Source organism: Thalassophryne amazonica, chromosome 14, assembly GCF_902500255.1.
Source record: "Thalassophryne amazonica chromosome 14, fThaAma1.1, whole genome shotgun sequence".
Lineage (NCBI taxonomy): Eukaryota > Metazoa > Chordata > Actinopteri > Batrachoidiformes > Batrachoididae > Thalassophryne > Thalassophryne amazonica.
This window is the reverse complement of record NC_047116.1, coordinates 3889409-3901848: the sequence shown is the minus strand read 5'-3', so window position 1 is coordinate 3901848 and position 12440 is coordinate 3889409. Positions and strand designations below refer to the sequence as shown.

The 12440-nt window shown below is 44.4% G+C and overlaps 1 protein-coding gene across 1 annotated transcript in view; it reads left to right on the top strand.

Moving 5' to 3' along the window:
• Window positions 1–12440, top strand: part of LOC117525277 (titin-like) — a 363294-nt gene that overhangs the window by 90366 nt on the left and 260488 nt on the right. Inside the window, 8 exon segments of the mRNA XM_034187118.1 lie at window positions 138–422; window positions 711–827; window positions 912–1100; window positions 2791–3270; window positions 3988–4604; window positions 11482–11620; window positions 11623–11669; window positions 11671–12440. Of these exon segments, the coding sequence (XP_034043009.1) occupies window positions 138–422; window positions 711–827; window positions 912–1100; window positions 2791–3270; window positions 3988–4604; window positions 11482–11620; window positions 11623–11669; window positions 11671–12440 (2644 nt within the window).

Sequence of the window (12440 nt, the reverse complement as noted above, 5' to 3'; positions counted from 1 at the left end):
CAGTGGCTGGTTACAGCTTCAACAAACACCTCTACTGAGAGAATGTCCATTGTCCCTGTTTTAAATTCTGGCATGTCCACGCTGGGTGTCTGCCAAGAAGCTGACTTACACCGTTTCTTTGGTGCTCTGTTTTCTAGTTCCAGAGCCTCCTCAGATCGTACGTCACATGGAACCCCAGACTGTGACGGCAGGTAAATCGTGTCGCTTCTCAGTCCAGGTGAGTGGCCTTCCACAGCCTCACGTGTCCTGGTACAAAGATACACAACTCCTGGTCACCAGCGACCAGTGCAAGATCCTCCATGATGAGGACGAGCACATGATGATGCTGCTGGAGGTTTTCATGGATGATGCCGCCGTCTACAGCTGTGAGGCCAAGAATGACTTTGGAGAAGCAACAAGTTCCGCCCAACTCACCGTTGAAGGTATGTTTGCACGCTGGTCATGGCAAACTGTCAACATGTTAGAATTTTGTTTGTGCTCTTTAACTTGGATTACAACTTCTTCACAGTTGTTATGAGTGTTTTGGTGGCTGCCCTCACTTGTCCCCTTAGTCCTTACTCACGGGTTTTGAGTGCAGCCAGATGGATTTATCATTTCCCACCTGGACAGGAACTATCTGTCTGGAACAGGAACTAAATGTCTCATTTCTGATCACATTTTCACAGATTTAGATTTGATTTATATTTTTTATGTTCTTCTGTGTTTTCCAGCTCCAAAAGTGGTAGAAGTGGCCCGGGTCTCTGCCCCGGTCCTTGTGGCTCCAATTGCGGACATTCTGGTTCCTGAGCGACATTTTGCTCGCTTTGAATGCTCCATCTCTGGAGAAGGTACCAAGTCCATCTGTGCACTGAATCTGGTTGCTGCTTTGATAAACGATTGATCCTGAGTGTAACTGGACACTGTGTTTCCAGATCTACAGATTTCTTGGTTCTGTAATGACAAAGCGGTCAGGGAGTCAGACACAATCAGGATGTCTCGTGACGGGGAAACCTGCTGCCTTGAGATTTCCAGTGTTGCCTTCAGCCACGAAGGAGAATACTCATGTGTTGCCAGAAATTCCGCAGGAACCATCACATGTTCTGCTACTCTGAATATTGATGGTGAGTTCTTCAGGTGTTCGTGAAGACGTGCGTTTGGACTTGTGAGAGCAGATCAGATATCGCTGCATGTGATTTAGTGGTTTTCTCTGCAGGCGGAAAGGCAATGCTCTGACTTTGTTGTTGTGATGAGGACTGAATCCTGAAATGCTGGTTTCTGTTGCCAAGAAACTTTGACACAACACAAAAAACAAATCCCACAGAATGTTTGTTCCATTCGGTTGAGAACCAGCACTCCTGTTGGACCGTCCTCGTCGGTTTTCTTAAGGACACTAAATATTGTCAACGAACAGCGAAAGCTAAATTTCAGTAAACATGGTGACAAATAAAGCTAATTCTAACACGTTCTGCTCTACAGTCTACTTTAAATTTAACGGGGATACATGCATGACACTAATTACGCCACACAAACTGAAGTTAGCATGCTAGCTGCTATGCATATGACCTCGCTGGTGTGACACAGTTTGTGGGTCACGGTCAAAGGCCAGGATTTCCAGTAAGTGTCCTTGTTTATTTAAAGAAATGAAAACACCTGCAGTTGACCAATGATGGGAACTTTGGACAGCATGGAACCGGTTCAGAGCACGTGGACCAGATGTTTTGTGACTGATTTGTCTTCTACAAATTGAAGATGCGGGTCTGTTCATGACGTGGGAACTGGATTAGGACTGAAGATCAGTCGGAGCATTCCTGAAGCACAGAGTGTCTGTCCGGACAAAAACCTCAATCTCACCTTATCCAGGACAAATCAAAGTCTCAGCTTAAACCGTCGCTGAGCCAGCAGAACTCTGCATGGTTCAAGACGAAGACGAGCTGACATTTCAGGTCCATTTGACCCTATAACCTGCTGATCATTGGAAAAAGATTTGCTCACAGAACTGTTCATTTTTCCACATTTTTGTGTGAGCTGCCTTCTCCCAAGTCAGAAGATGCTGATGATGGAGACCAGTCACAGCTACTGGAGCGTGTGCCAACTTCACAGCTGTCATCATGTCTTGGTGGCTCCTCTCACGTGTCTCTGTTGTGCATGTTCACTCAGTTTTTCAGGATGGCCTGTTCTGAACAGATTTAACAGACTGTGTCTTCATGATGGATTGAAGACACAGTAACACACAAAGGAAACAGCTCAGCAGGCAATTGTCCAAATACCTTTGGTCCAGTAAAATCTGGAACACGTCACTTCTCAAGATTAAAACCAGAAATAACAAAAGTCCAAATATATATGAGCCTGGCTGGTTGTGTGAATATTTGTTGAACCACATGAAAACACCTTATGTTGTGTGGTGAGATTTGATGTTTGTTTATTTGCTTGTTAGAATCCAGCAGCTGTTAGCGCAGGATTCTCTCAGGTTGTGTTTTTGTCATGTGACCGGTGAACGTCTTCTTGTTTGTCTTTATGTGGCGCATGGCGTCAGCGCTCCTAACCGTAGGACCGTCCACACGCAGACTCTAGATCTTCAGAGGAATGCAGCATGAATGTAGTCAAACTCAGACTGAGAATGAGCGTTGGGGAATCTAGCTTTAGGACATTTGCACGGATGTAATCCTTTTTTGGGGGGGCTCCAGTCAGACTTGCATGATTGACAGCAGAGACCCCGCCCCCTCCCTCACGGGTTCCAGCTGAGCTGAGGGAAGTCCGTCAGTGAGCAGAATGATGTTTTGACCTAATTCTTTACTCTTTCTTATTGCCCAGATGAAAAATCCCGAGCCTTAGCTAGCATGTCGAGCAGCGCAGCTGAGACGCTGCTCAGTAAGAGGCTGGAGGCCCACACAGCCACAACCATCGAGTTTACACACACCGCTTCTGTGTCTTGGGAGACGGTTGATATTCATATGCAGAGCATGAGCTCGATGGAGATGATCTCTGAGAACAGCACTGAGGTTGATCTCTCGGCCACGCCCGCTCTGCTGATGGAAATGAGCGACGTCCATGTGAAAAGTGGCGAGATGGCGGAGTTCAGCTGCTTGTTCGACGGGCAGCCGTTCACCGGGGTGGTGTGGGATCACAATGGCCACAACCTGGTGGACACAAAGCGGGTGAGGAGGTCTCAGAGCGGGGGGTTGCTGTCTCTGGTCATCCAGGGTGTTGGTGTGGCGGACCAGGGTGTGTACCGCTGCACCGCCGCCAACCGACACGGCCAGAGCAGCTCCTCTGGCCAGCTGACTGTTGAAGGTGGATAATCTTTCTTTTTTGAATCAGTCTGTCTCCATCTGGTCCATCTCACCTCTTCTCCTGCTGCTTCTGCTTCGTCTTTTAATCTCATCTTTTAATATTTCCTCTTAGACTGTAACCTGGTAGAAAGTAATAGAATAACAACTTTTAACTTGGTATGTATTTGCTCTGTGTACCTTCTGTTCATAGCGTTTCTGATAATCAACAAGCCAGTTTTGAAGACCTGGGTTTCATCCGCACGTTACATTACTTGCATTTGCTATCATGTAGTCTGATTGATTACCGTTAAATGCTAATAACATGATGTGGACCCGGGTTTTCATGTGGGTTTGGTTCCATCTCAGTCTCTTCCACAGTTTTTGAGATACAGCAGAGGCCGGATGAACAAACGAGTGAAGTGGATCAGTGTTTACAGTCTGAAATTTAAACCTCTCATGGGAAGGGAACGCCATTTTGGTTTCCCCTGTTTGGGTCTCCGTAGATCATCAACGAACAGTCAAATTTCACATCACGTTTTTGTTTTTTGTCCCCCGAACACACGTTTTTATGTTTCAGGACCTCCAGCTAACAGAAGGTACACGGACTCTAATTTGCCCTCTTTCCACAGTAGCTTTGCCTGCTAACCTCATCCACCCACCGACTAACCCCTTGAGTGTTTAAAACATAGTCTTGACACTCTGACCCCTAATTGCTCTTCCTAACTTTATTCTCACCCAGCTAAAGAAGCAAATGTCAAAGCAGAAACCCCCATCCCCACTGACTCTGTGCGTAAAGTGTCGCAGACAGACAAGGAGACCCCTCGAGGTCCCTCTGAAGCCAACAGGCAGGAGGTGGCACAGGAGCCAGGACCATCTCCTCCATCTTCTCAGGGATCTCTCAGCCTCATCAGCCACCTGAATTTCCCAGATGTCACGCCTCATGACAAACGAGGTCAACACGTCTCCGGCTGCCCTGAGTTCCTGATCAAGCTTCCCCCTGAGCTGCTGATCCCAAACAGAGGAAACAGCTCATTCTGTTGCGTAATGAAGGGGGTTCCCACGCCGTTTCTCATTTGGCTGTACAACCGGTTGAATGTTGAGGATTGTGTGTCTTACTCTCTGAAACATGACGGCCCCCTGTGCTGCATAAATGTTAAAAAAGTGGAGTCTGGACCAGGGGGCTCTTACTCTTGCAAAAGCTCAGCTGAGGATGCTGAGTGCAGCACATTGATGAAAGGTTGGCATCTGCATGCTTTTGGTCCTTCTGCTCGCTCGGCACACAGCACCACTCTTTCTCTCCGCTTCCCACCTCCACCAGCAGAGGCACTGTTTTTTGCCACCATGCACCTGTCGAGGGTTTTTAAAGGCAGTGTTTAGGAGAGGTCATGACCTCTGTGGCCTGCTTTACTGACACCTAAGATGACAGGGACACTCATCTCACTGAGCATTTACCAAAAGCGGCCAATGCTGTACACAAAATGACCAAAGGAAGCATGCAGTGATGTCACTCTGTACTGGAACAAACAACAACACAACAAAAAGGATGCACGACCTGTCACTGATTCTAACAGTCTTGCATCATATGAGCCAAAATCTGTAGCTTCAAGTCATTAATTTGCAAACATTTGTGTCTTTTCAGTAACTGCAGCAGAGAGGGAATCTATGCCCGTCGATCTAAAAGGTAAAGGAGCACATATAACTTTGAATTTTTACAGATTCCTGAGACATTTGTCCTTTTTTTTATCAGTGTCTTTTTATTGTTTTTACAAGTTTAGAAAATGACAAACACAAATAAAAGTATACAAGGGAAAAAAAAAGAAAAGAAAGAGAAATCTCTCCCCTCCCGCCCCGTGCTATACCTGTTCAAGAAACATACCATATTTCCGTCTGGTTCAAAATCGTAAAATAAGGATTTGCATACAAAATACAGAATTGAGCAATTTAAATCAAATTGTTAGCAGACACGCTGTCAAAATAAGAAATAAAAGGCAGCCATTGATCATAAAATTTCCCAGAGGAACTTTTAAGTGTATACCTTATCTTTTCCAAATGTATATGTGCCATAACATCTTTCATCCATTGAGCAAATGTTGGCGGGCACGCCTCCTTCCATTTGAACAAAATTAGTCTACGAGCCAATAAAGAACAAAAAGCAATCATTTTTTCTTGGCTTCTGTTCAAAATAAGTTTCAGGGATACTACCCCAAACAAAGCAATCCAAGGACAGGGGTACACAGTTTCTCCGAAAATCCTGGAAAAGGCCTTAAAAATGTAATGCCAATATCCACAGAGTTTGGGGCAGGTCCAAAACACGTGCACAAGTGTAGCAGGTGTTTGTTTGCAACGATCACATGATGGGTCCAGATCTGGTTTGATCTTGGACAACTTGTCTTTAGACCAGTGCAGACAGTGCACAACTTTGAATTGGACCACCGTATGTCTGAATGAGACAGAAGATGAATGAATGTTATGTAGTGCCCTTTGCCACACAGAGTCCGATATAGTCTCATTCAAGTGAGACATTTGTCCTCTACATCTGCTTTCATGCTGCTGGAATTTTGACACTGGATTTTTTTTTTTTTTTTATAAATCTGAAGTTGTTTTGTTGGATTCACATGATTTATTGAGTAATTAGTCTTTTGAGTACTGCGGTTTGTGAGGACACCAGCAGAGTGGAAGCTGCTATCGTCTTAGCTAGCCCAGTTCTGCAAATGAATTTTATAAAATCCTTCTTAACCATCCTATACACAGTTTTACAAATTGATCAAAATCATGTTTAGTCAGAGTGGACAGGATGAAAAATATCTTAACTGTTTAATTAATTTTCCACAAAGTAACTGAGCTGTTGGGTTTAGACTTCAATAATATGTTCATGGGGTCATATTAGGCTGGTGGTCAGTAAACAGTCTCTAAGCCGTCCAACATAGCTGGTCTCACTACTGTCCTTCACTCTCCTTCACTCTTGCTGATATTCTTTGGTCACAAATCCCTCCTGCCACCTTTCTCCACCCACTCCACCCTGCCTGCACTCTCTTCTTCACCTCTCTACCACACTCTCCATTACTTTGGAAAGTTGACCCCAAATATTTAACTCATCTACTTCACCACTTCTACTCCTTGTAACTGCACTATTCCACTGGGCTCCCTCCCATTCACACACATGTACTCAGTCTTGCTCCTACTGATTTTCATTCCCCTGCTCTCCAGAGCATATCTCCACCTCTCTATAGATCACAGTGTCATGTGCAAACATCATAGTCCATGAAGACTCCCATCTGATGTCATCTGTCAACCCGTCCATCACCACTGTGAACAAGAAAGGACTCAAACTTGATCCTTAGTGTAATCCCACCTCCACCTTGAATGAGTCTGTTATTCCTTATGTACACTCAACAAAAATATAAACGCAACACTTTTGGTTTTGCTCCCATTTTGTATGAGATGAACTCAAAGATCTAAAACTTTTTCCACATACACAATATCACCATTTCCCTCAAATATTGTTCACAAACCAGTCTAAATCTGTGATAGTGAGCACTTCTCCTTTGCTGAGATAATCCATCCCACCTCACAGGTGTGCCATATCAAGATGCTGATTAGACACCATGATTAGTGCACAGGTGTGCCTTAGACTGCCCACAATAAAAGGCCACTCTGAAAGGTGCAGTTTTATCACACAGCACAATGCCACAGATGTCGCAAGATTTGAGGGAGCGTGCAATTGGTATGCTGACAGCAGGAATGTCAACCAGAGCTGTTGCGCGTGTATTGAATGTTCATTTCTCTACCATAAGCCGTCTCCAAAGGCGTTTCAGAGGATTTGGCAGTACATCCAACCAGCCTCACAACCGCAGACCACGTGTAACCACACCAGCCCAGGACCTACACATCCAGCATGTTCACCTCCAAGATCGTCTGAGACCAGCCACTCGGACAGCTGCTGAAAACAGCGGTTTTGCATAACCAAAGAATTTCTGCACAAACTGTCAGAAACCGTCTCAGGGAAGCTCATCTGCATACTCGTCGTCCTCATCGGGGTCTCAACCTGACTCCAGTTCATCGTCGCTGGCATTTGGCACGTTGGAGAGGTGTTCTCTTCACGGATGAATCCCGGTTCACACTGTTCAGGGCGATGGCAGACAGCGTGTGTGTGCGTTGTGTGGGGGGAGCGGTTTTCTGATTGTCAATGTTGTGGATCGAGTGGCCCATGGTGGTGGTGGGGTTTGGTATGGGCAGCGTCTGTTATGGACGAAGAACACAGGTGCATTTTATTGATGGGCATTTGAATGCACAGAGATACCATGATGAGATCCTGAAGGCCCATTGTTGTGCCAACATCCAAGAACATCACCTCATGTTTGCAGGAGGATAAGGCACGGCCCCATGTTGCAAGGATCTGTACACAATTCTTGGAAGCTGAAAATGTCCCAGTTCTTGCATGGCCGGCATACTCACCGGACATGTCACCCATTGAGCATGTTTGGGATGCTCTGGACCGGCGTATAACACAGCGTGTACCAGTTCCTGCCAATATCCAGCAACTTTGCACAGCCATTGAAGAGGAGTGGACCAACATTCTACAGCCACAATTGACAACCTGATCAACTCTACGCGAAGGAGATGTGTTGCACTGCATGAGGCAAAACGGTGGTCACAGCAGATACTGACTGTATCACCCCCCAATAAAACAAAACTGCAACCTTTCAGAGTGCCTTTTATTGTGGACAGTCTAAGGCAACACCTGTGCACTAATCATGGTGTCTAATCAGCATCTTGATATGCACACCTGTGAGGTGGGATGGATTATCTCAGCAAAGGGAGAAGTGCTCACTATCACGATTTAGACTGGTTTGTGAACAATATTTGAGGGAAATGGTGATATTGTGTATGTGGAAAAAGTTTTAGATCGTTGAGTTCATCTCATACAAATGGGAGCAAAACCAAAAGTGTTGCGTTATATTTTGGTTGAGTGTACATCTCACCCACTGTTACAGTATCCTTGTATGTCCCGTACTACCCTCACATACTTCTCTGACACTCCAGACTTCCTCATACAATACCACAACTCTTCTCTTGGCACCCTGTCATAAGCTTCTGTAAATCCACAAACAATTTAACTCCTTCTGGCCTTCTCTGTACTTCTCCAACAGTATTCTCAGAGCAAACATTGCATCAGTAGTGCTCTTTTCAGCATGAAACCATATTTCTGCTCACAGATCTTCACCTGTTTTCTAAGCCTAGCTTCTTCTACTCTTTCCCATAACTTCATGCTGTGCCTGATCAACTTTATTCCTCTGTAGTATACTGGCAGCTCTGCACATCACCCTTGTTCTTAAAAATAGAACCAGCACACTTCATCTCCACTCCTCAGGCATCCTCTCAATTTCTAAGATTGTATTAAGCAGTCTGGTTGAAAACTCTGCTGCCATCTCTCCTAAACATTTCCATGCCTCCACTCGAATGTCATCTGGTCCACTGCCTTTCCACTCTCATCCTCTTCATAGCTGCCCTCACTTCATCCTTAATAATCTCTTGTACTTCCTGATTTACTCTCACCACATCATCCAGCCTTTTCTCATCATTTCTTCATTTATCAGCTCCTCAGAATATCTCTCCACCTTCCAACACCGCTCTCCCTTGCTTGTCAGCACATTGCCATGTGGATCTTTTACCACCCTACCCTGCTGCACATCCTTTCCAGCTCTGTCCCTTTGTCTGTCCAGTCGTACAAGTCCTTTTCTCCTTCCCTTCCTATTCAACATCTTGTACAGCTTACAGTATGCCTTTTTCTTAGCTTTTACCACTTCTCTTTTCACCTTACACGCATCTCCTTGTGCTGCTGTCTACTTTCTTCATTTCTCTGACTATCCCAAAACGTTTTCACCAACCTCTTTCTACTTATGCTTTCTTGAAGTCCCCAACTATGCTTCTGCTCTTACTTCCCTTCCACTTGGTGTCTTGCACACACAATATGTCTACCTTTCTCCTCTCTATCATATCAGCCAGCTGTCTCCCTTTACCAGTCAGATGCCAGCATTCAAGTCCCAACTCACTCCACCCTTCTAGTTCCCACTTCTTCTGCTGTGTCTGGACATGTTCTCCTCCTCTTCTTCTTCTTCTTCTTTGCCCAGCAGTAGCCCAGTTTCCACTGGCACCCAGTTTGGCAACAGCACCAGTGGTGGCCGTTGTTAACCCGGGCTTCGACCAATCCAGTATGGAAATTTGATTTCCATACCAAAGATATCAGAAATATTAAATGCAAAATGTAATTTCCTACATTTGATGTGTCTACTGTATTGTTAATATGTCTTAATATGTTTTTCACTTCATTCTGTCAGATTGTGAAGTTGGTAAAGGACCATATCATACTCCCTCAGACTGTGCTACAAACATCTTCCAAATGCATTAGAATTACTTTTTCTCAGAGTTCAAGACAATGCTTTGTTTTAATTAAATAGTTGGATTCCCCTGGTCCGCACCAGTCTAAGTCAGCTGCTAGGCGCAGGACACTAAAATTGCGCAGATGATATGTTGCAGTTGTCCACAGGGTCAGAAGTGCAATGTCTGTCCTCCAACTTGGAAAAGAAAGCAGATTCCCGCTCTAGCTGAAAATCCCCAGTCCTAGTTGACCCGAGGTGTCAACTTTTGTCATCATAACAAAGTAGCACTTTTCAACTGTTAACTTTGCCTTTAACCAGATTAGGTGGGAGGATTGAAGATGAAGGTATCAAACATTCCAAAGTTGTGTCAAATGTCCCAAACACAAACAGCCACACTAACCATAGTTGTTAGTTAAACTAGTAGCTGTGGTGTTTGTCATATTTTATCTGTTCTCTTTGTATGCACCTGAAAGAAATTGTGAGTGTAGTAAATGTTGTCATCAGCTAAAGGATAAACCTTTAGGTGCCAAACTGATGACACACTGAATACAGTGGGCAAACATCAAAACTATTGGTCACTGTTATCGTCACAATTAATTTAACAGTCTGTGATTTCACAGACGCTTCTAGCTGCTTGGAATGTAATAGAAATATGCCAACATAAAGGATCTAGTGTTGAAGAAGAAGGATCACACTCAGTCATTTTAACCTGTAGGGATGCTATTTTCTCAATTATTGTGATGTATTTGAGGTGATGAGCACCTCAAAACTGAAGTTATTGTACTTGGCCCCACAAATCTTAGAAACATGTTGCTACCAGATCGTTACTCTGGATGGCATTTCCCTGATCTCTAGTAATACTGTGAGAAATCTTGGAGTTTATTGTTTGATCAGGATATGTCATTCAAAGCGCATATGAAACAAATATGTAGGACGCCATTTTGCATTTACGCAATATCTCTAAATCAGAAAGGTCTTGTCTCAGAGTGATGCTGAAAAACTAATTCATGCATTTGTTTTCCTCTAAGGCTGGACTATTGTATTCATTATTATCAGGTGTCCTAAAAGTTCCCTAAAAAGCCTTCAGTTGGTTCAGAATGCTGCAGCTAGAGTACGGACGGGACTAGCAGGAGAGAGCATATCTCACCCGTGTTGGCCTCCCTTCATTGGCTTCCTGTTAATGCTAGAATAGAATTTAAAATTCTTCTTCTTACTTATAAGGTTTGAATAATCAGGTCCCATCTTATCTTAGGGACCTCGTATACCATATTACCCCATTATAGCGCTTCGCTCTCTCAGACTGCGGCTTACGTGTAGTTCCTAGGGTTTGTAAGAGTAGAATGGGAGGCAGAGTCTTCAGCTTTCAGGCTCCTCATCCTGTGGAACCAGCTCCCAATTCAGATCAGGGGAGACAGATACCCTCTCTACTTTTAAGATTAGGCTTAAAACTTTCCTTTTCGCTAAGGCTTATAGTTAGGGCTGGATCGGGTGACCCTGGACCATCCCTTGGTTATGTTGCTTTAGACGTAGACTGTGTTTCATAATTATTGTATGGCCTTGCCTTGCAATGTGGAGCGCCTTGGGGGCAAACTGTTTGTTGTGAGTTGGGCGCTATACAAGAAAAAAGTTGATTGATTGATTGATTGGATGAGCAGCATGCTCGAAAACATGACCGACAAAATATCTCTATTATAACATAGATCAGTATTTTCAGGCTGCTGCACTTCTGATTGACAGCTGTTCGAAAACAACATACACCGTAGTTTTGGTCAGTGGTCAAAACTAGCAATGACAATGCCTTGCCTTATGTTTCTGTTGTGCTCTGACATTCCACTTTTTTAATGACTGTAAAGGTATACGTCCTTATTGTTTTCATGTTGTTCACTGTATTTGAAGTTTTTCTTACTTTGAACTGTCACTATTTTTACTCAGCTTTCTCTAGCTCGACCATCGCAGTGACAGAGGAAACCCAGGAATCCTACTACACTGGCCTAAGTTACCAGACAAAACCAGAACACTTGAACTCAAGCCAGAGTCTAAACCGCTACTCTCCAGCTCTTGGGAAAAGAAAAAAGAAAAAACCACTTTTCCTCAGCAAACTTTCTTCCACAGTTGCTGCGGTTGGAGAAAACTGTCACGTTACTGTACAAGTGTCCGGTTTCCCCAAGCCCACTGTGAAGTGGTTTCACAGTGGGCAAAGTATAACAAGTTCGTCTGTGTATACCTTCCTTCATGAGCGAGACCACTATAGCCTGGTTATTCATAAAGTTCAGAGAGAGTTTGCTGGCGAATACTCTTGCACTGTCAGCAACAGATTTGGCCAGTCGACCTGCACTTCTTATTTGGAAGTTCAGGTGAAAGATCCAGAAAGAGACAGAAAAGTGGAAGAGAGAGTGTTTGTACCGACTGGTAAACCCCCAGAATTCACAAAAACAATTGATTCAGCTCATTCTTCCAAGGGTGGTGAGGCTTTCTTCTTTCGGTACATTGTGACTGGAGAGCCTTTCCCGGAGGTTCAGTGGCTCAGAGGTCGCTACCACATTCAGCCCAGTGGCTTCTGTATCATTGTGAGCAACCCAGATGGCTCCGGCTTCATTAATATTAAGAGCATCAAACAGGAGGATGCTGGTGTCTACACCTGCAAGGCCTCCAATCAGTTTGGGGAAGCTACCTGTACTGCTGAACTGCTCGTGTTGACAGAGTTAGTACAGGAAGAACATGTATTAACCAAGAAAGAAAAAAGTTTGAAAATATCCATAACAGAGGAGGCCACAGACTCTAGACTGTTCCAAGAGCTGAGTAGATCCGTCAG